Consider the following 24,196-nt stretch of genomic DNA (forward strand, 5'->3'; position numbering starts at 1 on the left):
GGGGAGTCGTGGTTAGGGTTAGGTGTCAGGATGTGTGTCTGTGCGGGGTGAGTGGTAGTTGGGGTTAGGTGTCAGGATGTGTGTCTGTGCGGGGGGGAGTGGTGGTTAGGGTTAGGTGTCAGGATGGGTGTCTGTGCGGGGGGGGGGAGTGGTGGTTAGGGTTAGGTGTCAGGATGGGTGTCTGTATGGGGGGAGTGGTGGTTGGGGTTAGGTGTCAGGATGGGTGTCTGTGCGGGGGGAGTGGCGGTTAGGGTTAGGTGTCAGGATGTGTGGCTGTGCAGGGGGAGTGGTGGTTGGGGTTAGGTGTCAGGATGTGTGGCTGTGCAGGGGGAGTGGTGGTTGGGGTTAGGTGTCAGGATGGGTGTCTGTGTGGGGGGGACTGGTGGTTAGGGTTAGGCATAAGTATGTGTGTCTGTGCGGGGGAAGTGGTAGTTGAGGTTAGGTGTCAGGATGGGTGTCTGTGCGGGAGGAGTGGTGGTTAGGGTTAGGCGTCAGGATGGGTGTCTGTGTGCGGAGGGAGTGGTGATTAGGGTTAGGCGTCAGGATGTATGTCAGTGTGGGCGGAGTGCTGGTTAGGGGTCAGGATGGGTGTCTGTGCAGGGGGAGTGGTGGTTAGGGTTAGGCGTCAGGATGTATGTCTGTGTGGGGGGAGTGCTGGTTAGGGGTCAGGATGGGTGTCTGTGCAGGGGGAGTGGTGGTTAGGGTTAGGCGTCAGGATGTATGTCTGTGTGGGGGGAGTGCTGGTTAGGGGTCAGGATGGGTGTCTGTGCAGGGGGAGTGGTGGTTAGGGTTAGGCGTCAGGATGTATGTCTGTGTGGGGGGAGTGCTGGTTAGGGGTCAGGATGGGTGTCTGTGCAGGGGGAGTGGTGGTTAGGGTTAGGCATCAGGATGTATGTCTGTGTGGGGGGAGTGCTGGTTAGGGGTCAGGATGGGTGTCTGTGCAGGGGGAGTGGTGGTTAGGGTTAGGCGTCAGGATGTATGTCTGTGTGGGGGGAGTGCTGGTTAGGGGTCAGGATGGGTGTCTGTGCAGGGGGAGTGGTGGTTAGGGTTAGGCGTCAGGATGTATGTCTGTGTGGGGGGAGTGCTGGTTAGGGGTCAGGATGGGTGTCTGTGCAGGGGGAGTGGTGGTTAGGGTTAGGCATCAGGATGTATGTCTGTGTGGGGGGAGTGCTGGTTAGGGGTCAGGATGGGTGTCTGTGCAGGGGGAGTGGTGGTTAGGGTTAGGCATCAGGATGTATGTCTGTGTGGGGGGAGTGCTGGTTATGGGTCAGGATGGGTGTCTGTGCAGGGGGAGTGGTGGTTAGGGTTAGGCGTCAGGATGTATGTCTGTGTGGGGGGAGTGCTGGTTAGGGGTCAGGATGGGTGTCTGTGCAGGGGGAGTGGTGGTTAGGGTTAGGCGTCAGGATGTATGTCTGTGTGGGGGGAGTGCTGGTTAGGGGTCAGGATGGGTGTCTGTGCAGGGGGAGTGGTGGTTAGGGTTAGGCGTCAGGATGTATGTCTGTGTGGGGGGAGTGCTGGTTAGGGGTCAGGATGGGTGTCTGTGCAGGGGGAGTGTTGGTTAGGGTTAGGCGTCAGGATGTATGTCTGTGTGGGGGGAGTGCTGGTTAGGGGTCAGGATGGGTGTCTGTGCAGGGGGAGTGGTGGTTAGGGTTAGGCATCAGGATGTATGTCTGTGTGGGGGGAGTGCTGGTTAGGGGTCAGGATGGGTGTCTGTGCAGGGGGAGTGGTGGTTAGGGTTAGGCATCAGGATGTATGTCTGTGTGGGGGGAGTGCTGGTTAGGGGTCAGGATGGGTGTCTGTGCAGGGGGAGTGGTGGTTAGGGTTAGGCGTCAGGATGTTTGTCTGTGCGGGGGGAGTGGTGGTGGTTAGGGTTAGGCGTCAGAAAAGTTGTCTGTATGGGAGGGGCATGGTTAGGGTTAAAAATGGGGCGAGGGTTCTGTGTGAGAGTTGAGTATAGGTTTAGCTATAGTAAAATATCAGTATTTAATACCAATATTTTACTATCCTTCTTTACACTTTAAAGGCTGGAACCCACTAGAGCATTTTTCTGAGCATTGAGGCCTCTTTCACAGTGCGACGTTAAAGTCGCACGTTAGAAAATGTTCCAACGCAGACTAATGCACAGCAATGCAAAGTCTGCGCGACATTCACAGAGCACACGTTGTGTTGTGTGTAGCGTGTAGCAATATTTAGAAAGTGCTGCATGCTGTGCGTTTAGCAATACATTTGCTGCGTTATGTGTGTTGCACATGCTCAGTATTTTTTTTTTTTAAATGTAACGCATGCACCGTTTTCGTTCCATCAGTATGTGACGAAAACGGTGCACCAAGAGACACATAATGTAGTATAAAATAACGTCCAATTTCATAATCTACATGCGCTGCGTAAGGACCTTAACTTTGCGTCAAACGCAACGTCTTAGTGTGAAAGAGCCCTTAGGGATCGCTTTCAATCGCTAGCGATTTTCCTAAACGCTCTGCCAATGTAAATGGATGGGACAGATTCCATTAGAGCGACTGTGATTAAGCAAATCACAATCGCAGGACATGCAGCATTTTGTATATATAGTATATATTATATGTATATTGTATATATATTGTATAGGAGCAGGGAAGTGGCTCCCAAAATCTCTTGCAAAGCGCTACCACAAATCTCTAGGGATCGCGATAGCGCTTTGCGCTTTATAGTGTGCCCCAGGCCTCATAGGAGAATATCGGTAATTTCACAGATATTCTACTATCGATTTTCCTGGGTTCCCAAATTTCCAGGCACACTTTTATTACGTATTCGCTCTCCCTCCAGCTATTCCTAGTGATCAAGTTTCTGCAGTGAATAATAAGGGGGGGGGTCCTCTAGCTGGCCACACTTAATGGGGAGGGGGGAGATGTATTTGTTATGCTGGCACTTTTAATAATGGGAGGAGGAAGAGGACTTATTCTCGCCAAGCCCTGAAACTAGGCGCCACGATAGCAGTAATGCAATGTTGCACGGGCACGTAAGAGTAATTTGGGTTTCCGGCGATTGCCGCACCCCAAATTACTTCTCCCTATGAGTTGCTACTACAACTCAGAGTGAGATTAGTATTTAACATTGCCGGGGTATTGAGCGGCAGCAGGGTGAGCAGTCATGCTTTATTCTGCTTTATTCTGGCCACACTCACTGTGTGTGTGTGGGGGGGGGGGGAGGGGTTATTATACTCGGCAAATTTGCTGGTGTGGCAATTATTGCACTGGCTACTCTTACTAAGAAAATGGTGGCAAACATTGTTGTGAAGGAGGACAAGACAAGACAAATAACATTTATATTGCGCTTTTCTCCTTGCGGACTCAAAGCGCCAGAGCAGAGCATCAGCCACTAGGGTGCGCTCTATTGGCAGTAGCAGTGTAAGGGAGACTTGCCAAAGGTCTCCTACTGAATTAGTGCTGGCTTACTGAACAGGCAGAGCCAAGATTCGAACCCTGGTCTCCTGTGTCAGAGGCAGAGCCCTTAACCATTACACCATCAGCCAACTGCGAGGAAATGTGAAGAGGGGATTGTGAAGACCAATCTTCTTCTGGCAAGTGGCCTCACTTGCTAGAAGTTAATGGGGGGGGGGGGGGGTGGTGGGGGTGTAAAGTAGTTAACATCCGGTAGGGGGTGGTTCTTAGGTAAGGCCCCAGTGTTCTCCCCAGATTTTTTTCCAGCAGGTGGCATGAAAAAGTAGCCCGGGTGGGGCGCAATGGGGGAATGCAGGGCCGATGCACCTCTGCTTACACCATAGGAGGAGGATAAGAGAAATGAGCAAATGTCACCCAGGTGCTCACCAAAATTGGCCCAGTGGAGCACCCAGCTACAAGAGCCTGGGGAGAACAATGGGCCCCCATTAAATTTTTCATGGGGTGGCATGTTTTGCAGTTACACCCCCAATAGGAGTAGCTGACAGGTGCTGAATTCACCACCTTCAGCCAAACATGTGAAAGAGGCTTTAGGCTCCCCTGAAAAAGTAGCTCACTATTATTTTCACTGCAAACCTCCCAAACCCTCCTTAAATATCGCCCACATTCTTACAGCTCATTGGCTTAGTGCGACCTCTGATGGACTCATTGGGCACATAATTGCTAATCTCTGGTAATAGGGTTGTTGTGTGTTTACTGTACATAGTCACTTCCACAATACAACACTTTGGGCCAGTCAGTGAATCTTTCACGTCTCTGAACATTCAGGTATACTTTACATTCAAAACACTGGGTCATAGGACTTTAAATTAGGGAAATCTGACACCACTTTTTTGAAGGGGTGGAAAAAAAAAGAAGAAATGCTAAAATGTCCTTTCAAAATAATATATTTCAAAAAATTGCTAAATGCAATACTGCCTAGTTCTGACAGGAGGTATTTGCAAGTATTCAGTTTAAAGTAAACCTCTATAATGTATCAGTTCCCTTCAGTGAGAGAATAAATGAGAAAATTGGCTAAAGTGTTAATTACTGTAGCCCACAGTAGGGGAAACTGGTTTCATTTTTGGCACCTTTACCTTATCAAAGTGCACTTCAGTAGCAAAACAAATGTGAGCAGCCAGTAATGTGGATGTCATGTGTGCGCTGTCTGCATAGTTACTTTCACAATGCAGAGTTGGATCAATCACAAGGCATCTAGGCAGGTGTCTGGGTCTAGTGGATGTAATTGGCCTGGTTGCCATCTACTCTGAACATCTATCCTATCTCAGTCTACGTAAAAGTAGAGATGGCTCGAACCTCCGATTTTCGGTTCACAAACCTCAAACTCGAACTTCTGAAAAAGTTTGCGAACCTGCGAACTTTTCAAACTGCAATATACTTCAATGGGCAGCCGAACTTGAAAAACTACAAACACTGTTTCTGGCCACAAAAGTGATGGCAAAGATGTTAACACCTGGAGGGGGGCATGGCGAAGTGGGATACACGCCAAAAGTCCCGGGGAAAAATATGGATTTGCCGCACAGCAGGGTTATAATCCCTAAAAGGCATAAATCACATTGCATTGCTAAACTGGAGGTCTAAAGTGCTTGAAAACATCTTGCGTGTGTATACATGGATCAGCAGGTAGTGTAAGTAGTGTACTGCTTTACACTGATAGACCAAACTCACTGTGTAACGCACCGCAAACAGCTGTTTGTGTAGTGATGGCCGTGCTGGACTGGTGCGCAACATGGCGAGAGTGCAGGCGATGGCGGTTTTCAAGCCCATATGGTCGGGCTGAGGTAGCTCAATGACAGAACAACTGTCCACAATGAAGCAACGACCTTCTTATCTTGGGTCAGGTGTGCCCCCCAACACACTCATATAGCCGGTCATTGCTTCATTGTGATACGCAAGCCCCTTCACCGCGGCAAGGTAACGATCACGAAGGGGAATTGACACATGTACAGTACGTGCCTTTTGTTTTGTTGTTGCAGCCGCAGTGCAGCCAGAAAAATTAGGCAGGCATGTACACGCACCAGAAAAAAAACATTGTTTTTGTTAGCGCCCGCTGCTAGCTGCCTGGAGTTCTGGTCTGGACCCTGTTGGTGGTGGCACAGAAGGCAGTCAAGTGGCCTGCAGGCAGAGATGCTGTGTGTGGGGACTGACTTAGTCTTTGGGCGGGCAGTAGCCCTCCGGAATCCATGCCTCATTCATTTTGATAAAGGTGAGGTACTGAACACTTTTTTGACTTGACTGCTGGTGGTATAAATAATACAATGTGCAGTTACACAGAGGCAGTGAAAGGTATGCACTGAATGTGCTGGGCCTGGCACAGTACAGTAATTAGCAAGGGCCAGCTGCGACAGACAGGGCTGTATATGCAGTGTCAGTGGCACACACACCAAAAAAAAAAAAAAAAACACCAGAAAACATTAGCTATCAAAAGAGCAGTTTTGTGGTGCTTTTCATCAACAAATATCAGCAAGGAGCAAGCTAACAGACCTCCTAACTATCGCTTTCCCTATCTCTCTAATGTCTCTCCCTTCTCTCACTAATACTGCAGCACAAAGAGTGAGAACATTGCCAACACTGCTGCCTTTTATAAGTGGGGGGAGGGGGGGGGGGGGCTCCAGGAGGGAGGGCAGGCTGATTGGCTGCCATGTGTCTGCTGACTGTGATGTAGCGGGTCAAAGTTTAGCCCAATGATGTAGTATAGGGGGCGGGTCAAACTCGCTAAGTGTTCGCGGTTCACCGAGAACTCGAACCAGCTAAGTTCGCGCAAACAAGTTCTCTGGAGAACCTTTCGGGCCATCTCTACTTAAAAGTCCAGATTCAAAGCAAGAGCAGCCAATGCCTCTACCTTTCCTTGGCCCCATTTTACCTTAATTTGTTTTCACCAGGAATTAAGCACAGAAGCCTGCAGCACACCATGATGTAAAATCCAAGAACTTTTATCATGCACATCCAAAAGACAGACAAGGCAGCTGACGCGTTTCAGACACACAGGTCCTTAGTCATAGCTCAGCTTGGAGCACAAGACCTGCGTGTCTGAAACGCATCAGCTACCTTGTCTGTCTTTTGGATGTGCATAATAAATGTTCCTGCATTTTACATCTTGGTGTGGTGCAGGTTTCTTTGCTGAATTTCTGTGTGTCCCCTGTGGAGAGTTTGCCAGGCACCACCATAGGACAAGGGGCTTAGTAGTGGCTGGTGAAAAGGGACGGAGCCACGTTTGACCAGAGGAGTGGGGCTATGAGTTACTGAAGGGGCGGAGCTATGGGCCAATGTCAGAGGTGATGGAGCTTCCCCGTAAGCACTCTCCAAGGATGGATCGTCACCACGCATAAATTCAGTAAATAAGCTCTTTTATTGCGTCAGGCAAGTAGCAGCAGCAATGACAGACACTGTTTTGGACATAGACCTTTCTCAAATTGCACAAGCCACAAAAATACACAACGTGAAGACACCATTAAATAGCCCATCAGCAGTAAAAACAGCAATCAGTGTCAAGCTGGGCGGAACAAATGGCGGACCTGATGGGGAACAAGTAGCTTAATATGCAAATTTATCATAAAACTACTTACCTGACGTAACGCTGTCCAAACAATACAGGGCGGACAAGCCCACAAGTAGAAGCACCAATCCGTGTGTCACCAGGCTCGTTCTAAAAGCCCTGCGTCCCGCGTCACGCAAGATAACCAATAACCGCCGCCATCAACAAAGGAGGAAAGCACCGCCTCCCACAGACGTGAGATGCAGATGAGCTCCACCAAACTTACAACTTCTGCCTAGCAGATGGGAAGTGATGTATACCGGCCCTAATAGTAGCCCACCATTTGTCCCGCCCAGGGTAACTGTCCCTACCATAGTCACAGTCTAATGTGACACACTGCGGAGCACAGTGATCAGCCTGCCAGCGGCAATTTAGTGTGCAAATAACGCTGACATCTAACGCAACGCTGCACAGAGTATTGCCTTGTCACTTAACTGTCCCTCAGAGGAGCTCACAATCTATTGCCTCACAGTCATATGGCTATATATGTGTAGTGTAGTGTATGCATCGTAGTGTAAGGCCAATTTAAGGGGGAGGGGGGGGATAAAAAAAGTCAACAATTTCGCTATTTTTTATTAATAAAAATGGCTCTATTTGTGAGAAGAAAAGGAGATAAAATAATTTGGGTGTAAGTTGTGAAAAATGGTCACTAGGGGGTATAAACCTCTGGTCTTTAAGTGGTTAAAGCCAGAGACCCCAAACTTGGTACAGTCAGTCACTGGGTGGCTGGTGTTAACATTTTTGAAAAGTGGGCAGAGACACATACAGCCAATCAAACATCAAGCCAACATCATGTGGTTTCTTCAGAAACAACAGCATCTAGTTACATTTAAAATTAATCTGTGTGACATTGGTGAAAAAAATTCAAAATAAATGGTGACTCAAGGTGGAACTCTAATGCTAAATCTAATTTACTGTGAGATCCGTTATTTCCAACATGTTCGATTTGCTTTCCGATCGATTTCCGTTAACTTAGGCCCCGTTCACACTTGCGGTTCGAGTCCGCAAGTGTCCGGGGGTCCGGGGGCCGCAAAGAGACCGTACGGGTCTCTGCGGTGGCCACAAGGCGGCACAAGTTGCGGATCCGCAAGCATAGGGGATACCGGCGTGTAGTCCGGGCCCCCCAAGTGGCATAGGACCGGTGCTGGAAGCATCCGGTCCTATTGCCAGTGTGATGAGAAACATCCGTTGCATGGCCGCATGCAAAGGGTCAGGATCCGGCCCGGGTCCGCAGCCGCACCGGGACGGACTGATAAATAGCGCATGTTGGAAAAAAAGCCGGATCGTCCCGGAGCTGCATTCCCGGATCGGATCCGGATCCGGACGGCGCACGAGTGTGAATGGATACATTGATTAATGTATCCATTCACCATCCGCTGTGTACGGAGCGTTCCGGGTCCAGGGAAGCCAGACCTGGAATGCTAATGTGAACCGGGCCTTAAATAGGAAATCGCTCAGAAAGCAAATCGAACATGTTGGAAATAATCAATCTGACAGTAAATCGGCCAGAAAATATTATAGTTTGTACCCAGCATTAGGCTGGAGATCTAAGGCCCTGCTCACATTGGGGGTTCTGTTACAGTCCCTGTAAAAACAGGAAAGCAACACAATGGAAGGAAAAAGTCGCACCATGTTATGCCACTATTGCGTCACTCGGAAGCATTGGACCATTCGGAGAATGCAGAATTTTTCTGCGAAAAAATGCTAAATAATTGTCGACCAATCACAAGACTCGGATACTACTGAGCATATGTGAGTCTTGTGATTGACCTAAAATTTCCATGGTATTCCAATTAACTATGTAAAATTGTGCATTCTCTATAATTTATCTAATACTCAGAAGTATTATAATTAATTAATTGTAATAAAAAACAGATTTTGGAAATCAGAAATCCCCAGAATCGGTAGTCAGCATTTTCGATAATAATTGCCTTTTCCGACCTTCCCTAGACATGATTATTTACGTGGTACAGAGGGGCCAAAGTGAAATGAAATTATTAAAAGCAGTTAAAATAGAGAAGGTAAGGATAAACTTACCTCCTCTCGTGGGAAAAAAATCTCAATGGTGAAGTTAAGAACGGTAATGGTATTGGTCCAAATGAACAAAACTCTCATAGATTGCAACTCGTTTCTTCCCACAGTATGGTAAGGACAGAGTGGGCTGGGAGGACAGGAGGGATTGGCAGGGCAGATTGTAAGAACAGGAAGGACTAGTAGGGCAGGTTGGAGGGACTGTCAGGGCAGATTGTAAGGACAGGAGGGACTGGCAGAGCGGATTGTAAGGACAGGAGGGACTGTCAGGGCAGATTGGAGGGACTGGCAGGCCAGATTGTAAGGACTGGCAGGGCAGATTGTAAGGACAGAAGGGACTAGTAGGGCAGACTGGAAGGACGGGAGGGACTGGCAGGGCAGATTGTAAGGACAGGAGGGACTAGTAGGGCAGATTGGAGGGACTGGAAGGACAGGAGGGACTAGTAGGGCAGACTGGAAGGACAGGAGGGATTGGTAGGGTAGATTGTAAGGACAGGAGGGACTGGCAGGTCAGATTGGAAGGACAGGAGGGACTAGTAGGGCAGATTGTAAGGACAGGAGGGACTGTAAGGGCAGATTGGAAGGACAGGAGGGACTTGCAGGGCAGATTGGAAGGACAGGAGGGACTAGCAGGGCAGATTGCAAGGACAGGAGGTACTAGTAGGGCAGATTGGAGGGACAGGAGGACAAGTAAGGAAGATTGGAAGGAAAGGAGGGACTGGCAGGGTAGATTGGAGGGACAGGAGGGACTGGCAGGGCAGATTGGAAGGACGGGAGGGACTGGCAGGGCACATTGGAAGGACCGGAGGGACTGGCAGGGCACATTAGAGGGACTGGCAGGGCAGATTGGAAGGACAGGAGGGACTGGCAGGGCAGATTGGAAGGACAGGAAGGACTGGCAGGGCAGATTGGAGGGACTGGCAGGGCAGATTGGAAGGACAGGAGGGACTGACAGGGCAGATTGGAGGGACTGGCAGGGCAGATTGGAGGGACTGTCAGGGCAGGTTGGAAGGACAGGAGGGACTGGCAGGGCAGATTGAAAGGACAGGAGAGACTGGCAGGGCAGATTGGAAGGACTGGCAGGGCAGATTGGAGGGACTGGCAGGGCAGGTTGGAAGGACAGGAGGGACTGGCAGGGCAGATTGGAAGGACAGGAGGGACTGACAGGGCAGATTGGAGGGACTGGCAGGGCAGATTGGAGGGACTGGCAGGGCAGGTTGGAAGGACGGGAGGGACTGGCAGGGAAGATTGGAAGGACAGGAGTGACTGGCAGGGTAGATTGGAGGGACTGGCAGGGCATATTGAAAGGATGGTAGGGACTGGCTCGCTGGACTAAACAAGGGGCATCGAAAGGAAGGACTGGGCAGAAGGGACAACTAGGAAAGACAGGAAGGAACTGGCAGGGTGGACTGGAAGGAAACGACGGACTGACTGAGTGAATTTGACAGGAACAACTGGCAGGATGGAATAGCAGGGACAGAAATAACTGGCTGTCAAGTATTGATGGGACTTGCTAGCCGGGTGGCTGGTGAGACTGACAGGACTGCCTGGCTGGGTGACAATGCAACTGTCACAAGGCTGATCGGCATGGCAACATGTCACAGCTGCATAAAGACTAAACAGCACTGGATACAGTTTAAATAATCCTGGTCATCACACCAGTGCTGTGACTCTGCCCCCTGGAGACATGCAGACTGCATCTATGTTGTCCCAGTAGAGTTCCGAGGACTGAGTCAGCTGACACCATGAAGAACAAAGTGCCCACCACTGGACCGCCAGAGAGGTGAGTTTCACAGTAGGCCATTTTCTGACAAAAAATTCACGGTGGCAGATATCTGTCTGTGTGTGGACATGGGTTATCTGGGTAGTCAATACTGTCACTGAGTGATGCCACTGTAAATTGGCTCTTACTTTGACTGCAGTCTTGAAAAACGGAAATGTTATTTGCAAGGTGGGGCTTAGAGGATCACTGTCACAACAGTGTTTAATATCTGCCCTCCTTGCATATTGTTTTTAGAAATCCATAAAAATTAAGTCTCATGGATTGATTAAGGTGTCCACAGTTTCTCTATGGGCTTCTCCAGACTGATGTGCTCCACCCTGCACATAACTCTCGTTTCTTTGCATGAGATGAAAGCTGGGTCAAGCTTGCAGGTTGCTCTCGTGTAGTATGTGTCATTTCTCTGCCTTTTCCCATCATAAATCCTCTTTTCAAGACTTTCATATTCATCATCACTTGTATTCTTCTTCTTCACCAACCAGGATACGCTCAGAGTGTTAGGGTAGTAATTCTGGATTTCGCACTGCAGTGTCCCAAGTTGCCGTCCCATTAGCTTAATGTCTTTCACCTTGGGACGCCAAGGAAAATCTGAAAATATATTAAAATCATAAAGACAACAGTAGACAAATCCTTTGTAGACTGAACAAGGGTTAAAACCTAGTCAACTTTTAATTTCTAAAATGCAAATACGAAGGGAGAACTCCAATGTTAAAAGGATCATTTAATTGCTTTAACGCGCAGAAATATTACACTTACCAGTCCAACCCAGAGCCTGGGCAATAGTGAAAGGACTCTCGGTATGACTTTTGAGTTTGGCAGCACTTAGCAAAGGCATGGATACCCTGAAATGCGTTGTGACATCACCAGCGCACCACATGGTCCCGTCCACCTCTGCCAACATTTCAATCAACATTTAGTAAGTGTAAAAAAATTCTAAATTATTTTCACCATTTGTGCTCTCTCTTTATTTTTGTAATTTTGCTCTACCTGGCACCCACCAGTTATGGAAGAACGCAAACATACTGATTGAGTTTAACATTGATGATTACATCCAGAGGAGTTGTGTTCTGAATTGAGGGGTACCATTGAGCTGATTGCACAAGAACTGTTTTGTGTAGTCTAATGCTGGGAATACACAGCTAGTTTTTGAGCCATTTAGTTGGCTCGATAGATCATTTCCGACATGTCCGATCTCCCGTTCGATCGTTTCGCTGCTCGATTTCTCATAGAGGTGGATAGAAAAAGATAAGAAAAACGAGCAGAAGAGGATCGACTACAGAATCGAGCGGCAAAAACGATTGCGCTTAGAATCGAGCGGCAGAAACGAAACGTGTATTCCCAGCATAAGTTTTCATTGCTGTCACTTATTTCCTGTCCCCTGAACCATCAGCGTTTGTACAAAAGGTTTGTAAAGGTTCATGGAGATCTCATTCACAAGATCAGCAATGTGTACAATGCTTTAGGAGCTAAAAACTGAAGAGCTAATGCTGGGAAGACACGGTTTGTTTCTGCCGCTTGATTCTGCGCTCGGTTGTTTTTGCTTCTGGGTTATGCAGTCAATCCTCTTATCTTCCGCTTGTTTTTCTTATCTTTTTCTATTCACCACTATGAGATATCGAGTATCGAAACGATCAAACGGGAGATCGGACATGTCGAAAATTATCTATCGAGCCAACTAAATGGCTTGAAAACAAACCATGTATTCCCAGCATAAGAGTATCACTTCACTGAGACTTTCACACTAGTAGAGATGGCTCGAACCTGCAATTTTAGGTTCGCGAACCACAAATGCGAACTTCCGCAAAAGTTTGCGTTCGTGCGAACCATGCGAACTGCAATAGACTTCAATGGGCAGGCGAACTTTCAAAAAATTCTGGCCACAAAAGTGATGGAAAAGATGTTTCAAGGAGTCTAACACTTGGAGGGGGGCAAGGCGGAGTGGGATACATGCCAAAAGTCCTGGGGAAAATTGCAGATTTGACGCAAAGCAGGGTTTTAAGGGCAGAAATAACATTGCATGCTACAGTGGAGGCATAAAGTGCTTTAAAACGTCTTGCATGTGTATTCATCAATCAGGTAGTGTAATTAAGGTACTGCTTCACACTGACACACCAAACTCACTGTGTAACGCACCGCAAACAGCAGTTTGTGTAGTGATGGCCGTGCTGGACTGGTGCACACCAGGCGAGAGTGCAGGTGATGGCGGCTTTCAAGCCCATATGGTCGCCAGGCTGAGGTAGCTGAATGACAGAACAGTGACTGTCCAGCTGATCGAATTTGGTCTGTTCACAATGAAGCAACGACCTTATTATCTTGGGTCAGGTGTGCCCCAACACACTCATATAGCCGGCGGTCATTGCTTCATTGTGATATGCAAGCCCCTTCACCGCGGCAAGGTATCGATCACGAAGGGGAATTGACACATGTACATGCCTTTTGTTTTGTTGTTGCTGCTGCAGTGCAGCCAGAAAAATGAGCCAGGCATGTACACGCACCAGAAACAAATATTATTGTTTTTGTTAGCGCCCGCTGCTAGCAGTGGCCTTAAAAATTCAGGAATCCACCTGGAGTCCTGGACCCTGTTGGTGGTGGCGGAGAAGGCAGTCACACACAGCGTGCAGGCAGAGATGCTGTGTGTTGGGACTGACTTAGTCTTCGGGGGGGCAGTAGCCCTCCGAGATCCATGCCTCATTCATTTTGATAAAGGTGAGGTACTGAACACTTTTGTGACCTAGGTGACTTCTCTTCTCAGTGACAATGCCTCCCGACTTCTCTTCTCAGTGACAATGCCTCCAGCTGCGCTGAAAGTTCTTTCTGACAGGACGCTTGAGGCAGGGCAAGACAGAAGTTGTATGGCAAATTGTGACAGCTCTGGCCACAGGTCAAGCCTGCACACCCAGTAGTCCAAGGGTTTATCATCGCTGCTCAGAGTGTCTACATCCGCAGTTAAGGCCAGGTAGTCGGCTACCTGCCGGTCCAGGCGTTGGTGGAGAGTGGATCCGGAAGGGCTAAGGCGAGGCGTTGGACTAAAGAATGTCCGCATGTCCGACATCACCATGAGATCGCTAGAGCATCCTATCCTTGCCTGCGTGGACATGGGGGGAGAATTACTGGCAGTGGCACCTTTATTCCGTCGTGCTGTGACATCACCTTTAAACGCACTGTTAAGCATACTTGCCAGCTTGTTTTGCAAGTGCTGCATTCTTTCTGCCCTCTGTTGATTTGGTAACATCTCCACTAGGGGCATACCTATAAATCCCCGGGCCCCACTGCAAAAAAAAAAATCCGCCCCCCCAGGGCCCGCTCAGGGACTTTTGGGGGGCAGGAGGGGTTGCAGCATAAGAGGAGAGTGTGGCAGATCGGTGGGGAGGTGTTTACACAGGAAGTTGCATGAAGCTCTTAGAGATCGGAAGACCTCCGGCAAGAAGGAGGCAATGTGTTCAGCCTGCCGCCGCCGCTGCCCACTGCCACCAATGATTGCAGGAGGGGGAGCGCTGAGAGGAGAGCTCCTCTTATGCTGCGACCCCTCCTGCCCCCCAAAAGTTCCTGAGCGGGCCCTAGGGGGGCCCCGGGCCCCCCCGAGACGGCCTGAGTCACATCCCCTATTGTTACGCCAGTGATCTCCGCCGCTTTGTGCTTATACCAAAGGTCTAGTAGCGTTGCCACCCAGTACAGGTCATTCCCCTTGAGTTTTTTTTATACGGGGGTCCCTCAACAGGCTGGACAGCATGAAAGCACCCATCTGCACAAAGTTGTATGCCGAACTACTATCCATCTCCTCTTGCTCTTCCTCAGTGATGTCAGGTAAGTTCTCCTTCTCCCCCCAGCCACCAACAATACCATGGGAAAAGGTGAGCAGTACAAGCCCCCTGCGACACCTGCTGCGGTTGTTCTTCCGCCGCCTCCTCTTAAAAAAAAACTCCTTCCTCATCTGACTCCTCTTCCTCAGACGTCTCTTCCTCCTCCTCCCCCCTCCTCTGTGCTGCCGCAGGTGTTGATGACAAATCTTGTTCTGGTTGTGATAGTTCCCACAACTCTTTCTCCTTTTCCTGTTCAGGCTTGTCCACAGCTTGATCCACCACTCTACGCATGGCACGCTCCAGGAAGAAAGCATATGGGATCAAGTTACTGATGGCGCCTTCACTGCGACTCACCAGGTTAGTCACCTCCTCAAACGGATGCATGAGCCTGCAGGCATTACGCATGAGTGTCCAGTACCTCGGCAAGAAAATGGCCAGCTCCCCAGAGTCTGACCTTTGACCGTAGCTGTACAGATACTCGTTGACAGCTTTCTCCTGTTGTAGCAGGCGGTCAAACATCAGGAGCATTGAATTCCAGCGAGTCGGTGTATCGCAAATCAAGCGCCTCACCGGCAAGTTGTTTCTCTGCTGAAAATTGGCCAAGCGTGCCATGGCCGCGTAGGAACGCCTGAAATGCCCACACACCTTCCTGGACTGCTTCAGGATGTCCTCTAAGCCTGGGTACTTACACACAAATCTTTGAATTACTAGATTCAGCACATGTGCCATGCAGAGTACATGTGTCAACCTGCCCAAACTCAAAGCCGAAATGAGATCGCTGCCATCGTCACACACCATGTTGCCGATCTCCAGTTGGTGCGGGGTCAGCCACTGATGCACCTGTTTGTTCAGAGCAGCCAGGAGAGCTGCTCCAGTGTGACTCTTGGCTTTAAGGCAAAACTTGTCCAAGATGGCGTGACACCGTCGTACCTGGCATGCAGTATAGGCCCTGGGGAGCTGGGGGTGTGTAGCTGGAGAGGAGATCGCAGCACCAGTAGATTAGCACTGCCACTCAGCCAAGGAGGAGGAGGAGGACGACAATTAAGAGGATGTGGCAGAAGGAGTAGGAGGAGAAGGAGAGGAGGTGGCAGCAGGCCTGCCTGCAAGTCGTGGAGGTGTCACAACTAGGTCTACTGCACAGCCACGTACTCCCTGCTTGCCAGCGGTCACCTGGTTGACCAATGTGCTGTATAAGTAATGTATCTGCCCTGACCATGCTTTGCAGACCTGGGGCTTGATTCACAAAGTGGTGCTAACTGTTAGCACGCCTGTGAAAACCCATTAGCACGTTTAAACGAGCTTTTCGTGCGCAAAACTTTACGCACGCAAAACTTTATGCACGTAAAACTTTACGCGCACACTGCACAGAGCGCAGGGCAAGTGCCCATTAAAGCCTATGGGACTTAGCGCGCGCATAGGACTTTGCGCGCGGTACTTAGCGCGTGATCTGATTGAGAAAACCGGTGCTAACCTACTTAGCACCCTGGTTAGTGCACCTAAAGACTTTAGACGTGCTAAGTAGGTTAGCACCGCATAGTGAATCAATCCCCAGGTATCCGTGGTCATATGGACCCTTGACCCAATGCTGTGTGCCAGAGATTACACCACTTGCCTTTCAACTTCATGGGACAGTTTGGGTATCGCCTTTTTTGAGAAATAATTGTGGCCTGGTATCTTCCACTGCGGTGTCCCAATGGCCAAAATTTTCAGAAGGCCTCATAGTCCACTAGCTGGTATGGTAACAGCTGGTGAGCTAACAGTTCCGCCAAGCCAGCTGTCAGATGCCAGAAAAGGAGGTGACTGGCAGACATTGGCTTCTTCCGCTCAAAGATTTCCTTCACGGACACCTGGCTGCTGTGGGCAGAGGAGCAGGAACCGCTCAAGGTGAGAGGCGGAATGGAGGAGGGTGGCTGTGAAGGTGCAAGGGAGAAAGCGGCTGAAGATGCTGCACCTGAAGGAGGAAGAGGAGAAGGAGGGTGGCTTTGCTTTTGTGTGCTGCTTTTCCTCAGGTGGTCTTCCCATTGCCGTTTGTGCTATTTCGTCATGTGCCTTCGTAAGGCAGTTGTCCTTACACGGGTCATGGTGTTTCCACGGTGGCAGAGAGTACAGATAGCATTGCTCTCAGCTGAGGCAGACACACAAAAAAATTCCACACCGCTGAGCCCTGGGATGATGGTACTTTGGTGGTGGCATCAGCAGCTGATGTTGGAGGGCACGTTGGCTGGCTGTCCATAGGTGGCGATACATGCTGCCGGACACTGCCACGAGCTGTTTCTGATGATGAGTTTCCCCTGCTTCTTTCAGCCACTCGTCTCTTCCTACTCCTCTATAACTCCCACTCTGAACTGTCCCCCTGGTCATCATGTCTATTAGGACCCCACGTTACATCCATGGCAGTGTCATCATCACCGTGGTGTAGCTAAGAAGCTGTGGGCCTTAATGCAAGTTTTACAATGTGCCCCCCCAAGCACTCTATACATAACAATTGCTACTGCACACCAAAACCTGCCAATGGCAACCACAGTGTTAGAGGTGAAAGAAGGGGATGGGGGAACAGTTTGTTAATGATTACCACAATTCTAAGTATCTATAGAATTGATTATTATGAGCACAGGACCAATAGAGAGCTAATACTGTAGTTGAGGGAGGGCCCCTCTGGCCCAAGTGCCCCGATTCAGTCGCTACCTCTGCACCCCCTAATGCTACGTCCCTGGTCATCATCATAATCATCCTCCACAGCTTCGCTTGTATCAGACACCTCATAAACGTCACCATCAGCAGGTACTTCATCCTCTTCCTCACACCTTACATCCATAGCGACGCCTAACTCAGACATATGAGGTGTTGTAACTTGCTTAGCACCGTCATCTTGTTGTAACAACAATGGCCGTGAATCAGTTAATTCCCCACCAAATAACTCCTGCGAAGGGTCAAATGGAGCAGATGTGGTGCTTGTAGTAGTGCTGGTGGCTGATGAGGTGTTCTGTGTTAAATAGTCAACTACGCCCTGACAATCTTGGGAGTTGATGGCACGTGCCTTCTTCTGAGCACTGTACTTTGGTCCAGGGCCACACAAAATCACGTCAGCACGACTTCGAACAGACCTGCCGGGTGGCCTTCCTCTGGCTCTGCCTCTGCCTGTTGTTTTGTCCATATTGGGGGGGATGAAGTGAAAGGTATGCACTGACTTGACTAATACAATGTGCAGTCACACAGGTGCAGTGAAAAGGTATACAGTGACTGCTGGTATAACAATGTGCAGTCACACAGGTGCAATGAAAATGGATGCATTGACTGCTGCTATATAATACAATGTGCGGTCACACAGATGCAGTGAAAGGTATGCAGTGACTGCTGGTATAACAATGTGCGGTCACACAGGTGCAGTTAAAGGTATGCAGTTATTACAGTACAATGTGCAGCTGTCACACACACAGGTGCAGTGAGCAGGTATGCATGGACTGGTATATAAAATTGCGTGCGGTCACACAGGTGCAGTTACAGGTATGCAGCGACTGTTATTACAATACAATATGTAGCTGTCACACACACAGGTGCAGTGAGCAGGTATGCATGGACTGGTATATAAAACTGTGTGCGGTTACACAGGTGCAGTGCACAGGTATGTGGTGACTGTTATTACTATACAATGTGCAGCTGTTACACACACACTCACAGGTGCAGTTAACAGGTAGGCACTAAATGTGCTGGGCCTGGCACAGTATTGCAATTAGCAAAGGCCAGCTGCGACACACAGGGCTGTATATGCAAAAAAAATAACACATCACAAAAACATTAGCTCTGAGCTGTTTTGGGGTGCTTTTTAGCAATAAATATCAGCAAAGAGCAAGCTAACAAGAGCCTAACTAAGCATTCCCTATCTCTGCAGCAACCACTCTTCCTTCTCTCACTAAAATCTCTGGGTGAGAAAATGGCCGACACTGTTGCCTTTTATTAAGGGGGGGGGGGAGGGGGAGTACTCCAGGAGGGAGGGCAGGCTGATTGGCTTCCATGTGTCTGCTGACTGTGATGTAGAGGGTCAAAGTTTAGCCCAATGATGAAGTATAGGGGGCGGGTCGTATTTGCATAAAGTTTGCGTTCAATCGCCAATGCGAACGGGGCGGCCTTAGGTTTCACAGCGCCCTGAGCGTAACAAGATTTTGGTGCCCCCCATTCATTCTCTTCGCGTAGACACACACACACACACACACACACTGTACACACACACACTGTACACACACACACTGTACACACACACACTGTACACACACACACTGTACACACACACACACACACACTGTACACACACACACACTGTACACACACACACACACACACACACACACACACACACACACACACACACACACACACTGTACACACACACACACACACACACACACACACTGTACACACACACACACACACACACACACACACACACACACACACTGTGTACACACACACACACACTGTACACACACACACACACACACACACACTGTACACACACACACTGTACACAAACACACACACACACACACACACACACACTGTACACACACACACACACTCACACACACACACACACACACTGTACACACACACACACACACACACACACACACACTGTACACAAACACTGTACACACACACACACACACACACACACACACACACACACACACACACACACACTGTACACACACACTGTACACACACACACACACACACACTGTACACACTGTACACATACACACACACACACACACACACACACACTGTACACACACACTGTACACACACACACACACCCACACACACCCACACACCCACCTACCTACACCTACTAGTCTTGTATGAAGATCCCCTCTTTAGGCTGATCCTATAGGCTTAAGGTGCCATACACTGATCAGATTCGATGGCTGCCTTTACTTCCCCTGGTCTCCGCTGTCTTCTTCTCCGTGCTCGGCTCCTCCAGCTTCACTTTCCTTCCTGCTGGGGGAAGTTTAAACAGTAGAGGGCGCTCTACTATACTTCCTGCCGGGACAGGAGCCTAGCGGAGAAGGAGCACAGGTGACAGCGGGGACTCGCGCCGGCGGAAAAGGTAATGTATTGCCACTAGCGCCGGTCGTCGGGCAATCAAATGCCGCTATCGACGCACTCCCGACCCGCCGGCGATCGAGCGAAATCTTCCTACACGGACGGATCGATAGGAACGATTGATTTCGGTCAGAAATCGATCATTCATTCGGTCAGCATTTGCATGACGATTTCACAGCAGATTCGATCACAGTGAACGAATCTGCTGTATATCGGCGGGAAAATCGTCAGGCTACTACTACCCCCCCCATAGAATAGGATGACAAGCATATACTTCCCCTTAGTGTAGGTAGGTTGGGGAGCCTTGATTTTGTTTTGCTGGTCACTTTCCGGCACAAGAGTAGATGATGGCAGCCAGGTCTCATCGTCTCTCACTGAGGAGAGTCACACAGGGCAGGGTGGCTGGCACACGTGCTGCGTGCTTCGGAGTCTCACTCTCACACTGACTCCAATAGTCAGTGCCACCCGCAGCCGTAGCTGGTCTTCGCCCCCATCACCCCCAGCGGCACCAGGGGGCAAAGCCAGAGCCGGAGCCAGACGCAATGGACCAAAGAAAGCAAGCCAGCGCAGCCACACAAATTAATATATGTGGCCGGGCGGCAGGGGTGGCAGGAGCGCCCCCCTGGAAGCTGGCATTCCGGTGCCCTGAGTGATCGCTCCGGTCGCTCAGGGCAAAGGCCGGCTCTGAACGCGAACCTGCCATCTCTACACAATAGCTGTATAGTGTGTGCAAGAATATAAGTGAGGTTCCTGTATTTGTCAAAGTTCCATCAAACTGCTTTGTGTATGAGAAGTTTGTTTTATATTAATACATACCTTGGTGTCTTGGACTTAGCACAATGGATTCTGAAGAGTCAATGGTGATGTGTGACCAGGATACTCTGATCATAACGTCCGGGTTTTTAAAATCCTTTTCAGCAAGAGTACATTTTGTTTCAACACTGTAACAGTTTCTCTTTCGGTTGTATTTCTCTATAGACTTTAATGAGTCCTGATTCAATTTCCAGGTAAAATCAATATCTCTCGGATAAAAGTTGTCAAGTTCCAAGGAAATTTCCATCTTATCACCACACATGGTCCATCTGGGCTTCCGCAGCACTGGTTTAGCTTGAAAACAAAGATGGTAGATTTTAAATATCTTAAATGTATTCATAAGCGTCATATTACATGCGGTTTATATCGTGTATGCACTTTAGCCATGTGATCTGCATAGAGAATATATATTATATTGAGGGAAGGTAAGGGAATGTATTGAGGGGTATCTTCATAACTATGAATTATGGGAGCAGTGAGCTGGAATAGGTAGCAAGTACAAGGCTCTGTAGGGTAGACAGTTCAGTGGCTTCTCGAAAAGAGTGGTTGGTTTATTGGAGCGATTTAAATTTTTTCTCTGGTACAATGCTCCTAGACGTTTAACCACTACATGACTGTAGGTTTACACCTCCCCTAGTGACCAGGCTATACTTTACAATTTAGGCCACTGCAGCTTTAAGGGTCCACTGCAGGGCTGTACAACTCTGCACACAAGTGATTCCCCCCTTTTCTGCCCACCAACAGAGCTTTCTGTTGGTGGGCTCTGATCCCTGATGGGATGTTTGTTTATTTACTTTTTTCTTAATAAATATTACTATTTTTTGTATTTTTTTTAATCCCCTCCCTCCCCCCGCCAACCAATACCAGCGATTGGCTCTCATTGACATCAGCCTATGAGAGACGATCGCTCTCCGAGCCTCTCAAGGGGACAGCCGAGTGACACGGCTGTCCCCAGTACAGCACTGCCATAGATCACAGAGCTGTACAATGTAAGTAGACGACGGTTTTGCCATCTAACAGTCTCCTAGCCGCTGGGAAACTGATGACGGAGTGGAGCTCTATCATTCAAGTGGGAATGCGCACGCCGATCATGAAAAACCCCGCCCCAGGACTTCACGCCAATTGGTGTGGGGCAATCCTGGGGCTGCCATCGCATTCACACCAGTTGGTGTGGAGCAGTCGGCAAACAGTTAACCACTTCACATCTAGATCGTGTTTCCCCCTTATGGACTTAGAGCAGTATTAAAGTTTTATCTATGTCCCTATATAGGGCAGTTTCACACTACTAACCAGCATTGGTGAAACAATGCAGTACAATGCAATCATCAAACCGCAATGCTGAAAATAACCTTTGGGGGTTACCTAGGGATGGTCGTAGTCAGCCACCTTTGCTACGCTGGAACTACGCGTAGTTTTCCGCAATTACGCTTCGCAAACTACGGCTACGAAATTAGAAACTTCGCTACGTTTGAATTTCGTAGACTACGTGTTAAAATATGGAAGCTTCGCGTAGTGTGAAGCGTAGTGTATGCGGACGCTTATGCCCTTATGCGAAAAAATTTCCGCAATAATCTGCTAACTATGCGCATGGGTGAACTAATATATGCGTACATTCCACCTTCCAATGCGGAATTGTATACTTATAGAAGGGCAATAATATTTCTGCACATGCACAATGATCCGTATAGACGCAGTTACCGCATGCGTAGTTGACTTCGCAATACATACGTCAACTATGTGTAGCGGGCGAAGCTTCGAATAGCAGTACTACGACTACGCGGAAATATGTACGCGATGTTTTTAAACTTCGTCTATGAACTATGATGCGTAGATTCGCACTGGCGTAGTTTACGAGCAGCCCTGGGGTTACCGGGTCAATGCGCAGTAATCTCCCTTCTGAATGAAAGCCAAGCAGGAAGTGAGGTTTTCTAGCACTCATGTACTGTGGGCAAAAAACAAATTGTGCGTAAGTGTATTGAAAACCTGTGGGCCCCTATGCGAGTTTTACATCGGGGCCCCCTAACATAACAATTGATACGGCCCACCAAAACCTGCCAATGGCAACCACAGTGTCAGAGGTGCAAGAAGGGGATGGGGAACAGCTTGTTCATGGTTACCACAATTCAAAGTATCTATAGAAGTGATTACGATGAGCACAGGACCAATAGAGAGCTAATACTGCAGTTGAGGGAGGGCCCTTCGGGGCCCCTCTGGCCCAAGGGCCCCGATGCAGTTGCTACCTCTGCACCCATTGCTACGCCACTGTTAATTACTGTATTTATTTAACTGAAAGTGAACCAGAGACGAATAATACAAGACCTATATATACCTGGGGCTTCCTCCAGCCCTTAAGCTCGAATCACTCCCACGCCGCCGTCCTCCACCTTCTCTGTCTTTTTTACCGGGTCCCGTAACTTCCGCCAGATGCGGCCAGTTTTACGCATGCGCGGTGATTCCCTTTTCATCTCCAGCACCTGCCTTACGCATGCGTCTGCGCAGTACGGAGGGAGTGCACTGCGCTTGCTTAGACTGACCCCGACAGGACCCAGTAAAGAAGACAGAGAAGGCAGAGGACGGCGGCGTGGGAACGATCTGTGTGGATGGGGATGGAGGAAGCCCCAGGTATGTATAATTTTAGTATATTACTAGCTGATTGCCCGGCATTGCCCGGGTATGTATTTGGCTGGTGTTGTCTCCGCCTACTTTTTCTAACCCTAACAGACAATTACTCCATGACCAAGTTTGTGAGCTTTGCAGTCTTTGGTATTAATAATTTACATTGAAATGGAAAAAAATCTGATTGGCTGTTTGTAGCTCCACCCCCTTTTCTGAATTTGAACCCCAGTCACCCAATAAACAACTGTGCCAGGTTTAAGGCTTGTGCCATTAACAGTGCAAGAATGGCAGCAATTAAATATTCCCCTTGAAAAGCAATAGGTGAAGCTTGATTCACTTTTGTAGGCTCCACCCACTTTTCTGAATATTAATCTCAGTCACCCAGTGACCAACTGTGCAAAGTTTAAGAACCCTGCCATTAGCAGTGTAAGAATGGCTGCAGTTTACATTTTCCCAGTGAAACTTGTATTTGTCTCCACCCACTGATGACCTGGCGTTGCCGGGTATGTATTTCACTTTGTATATTCCAATAGAAATTAAACAAATCAGATTGGCTGTTTGTGGCTCCTCCCCTCTCCAGCATTTGAACCCCAGTCACCCAATGACCAACTGTAGCAGGTTTGAGGTCTCTGCTATTAACAGTGTAAAAATGGCAGCAATTTAAATATTCCACTTGAAAATCAACAGGTGAATATTGATTGGCTATTATAGGCTCCACCCACTTCCCTGAATATTAATCTGAGCAAAGTTTGGAAACCCTGCCATAAACAGTGTAAGAATGGCTGCAGTTTACATTTTCCCAGTGAAATTTGTTTTTAGCTCTGCCCACTGTTTGTAACCTGGACACACAGACACTCAATGACCAAGTTTGTGAGCTTTCGGGTCCTTGGCATCAATACTTTGTATTTTCCCATGAAATAAAACAAATCTGATTCACTGTTTGTGGCTCTGTCTCCTTTTCTGAATTCGAACCCCAGTGACCCAATTACCAACTGTACCAGGTTTGAGGCTTGTGCCATTACCAGTGCAAGAATGGCAGCAATTTTAATATTCTCCTTGAACTTTTCTGAATATTAATCCCAGT

General features: G+C 48.7%; 2 protein-coding genes across 21 annotated transcripts in view; one reads left to right on the forward strand and one right to left on the reverse strand.

Annotated features, from left to right (window-relative positions):
* LOC137524117 (uncharacterized) overlaps positions 1-24,196 on the forward strand; it is a 515,954-nt gene that overhangs the window by 140,075 nt on the left and 351,683 nt on the right. For 13 of the 19 annotated variants that reach the window (XM_068243637.1, XM_068243636.1, XM_068243632.1 and 10 more), the window contains one exon: positions 14,838-14,937. The exons of the other annotated variants lie outside the window; for them this stretch is intronic. The gene's annotated coding sequence lies outside the window, so the exon portion shown is untranslated. The remainder of the gene's footprint in view (positions 1-14,837; positions 14,938-24,196) is intronic. 19 annotated transcript variants of the gene reach the window in all.
* Positions 6,790-24,196, reverse strand: part of LOC137524120 (uncharacterized) — an 83,619-nt gene continuing 66,212 nt past the window's right edge. For both annotated transcript variants that reach the window (XM_068243655.1, XM_068243654.1), the window contains 2 exons: positions 20,500-20,790; positions 6,790-11,368 (listed from right to left, as the gene is read on the reverse strand). In XM_068243655.1, the coding sequence (XP_068099756.1) occupies positions 11,049-11,368; positions 20,500-20,790 (611 nt within the window). In that variant the 3' untranslated portion in view covers positions 6,790-11,048. The remainder of the gene's footprint in view (positions 11,369-20,499; positions 20,791-24,196) is intronic.

This window comes from Hyperolius riggenbachi, chromosome 7 (assembly GCF_040937935.1).
Source record: "Hyperolius riggenbachi isolate aHypRig1 chromosome 7, aHypRig1.pri, whole genome shotgun sequence".
Taxonomy (NCBI): Eukaryota; Metazoa; Chordata; class Amphibia; order Anura; family Hyperoliidae; genus Hyperolius; species Hyperolius riggenbachi.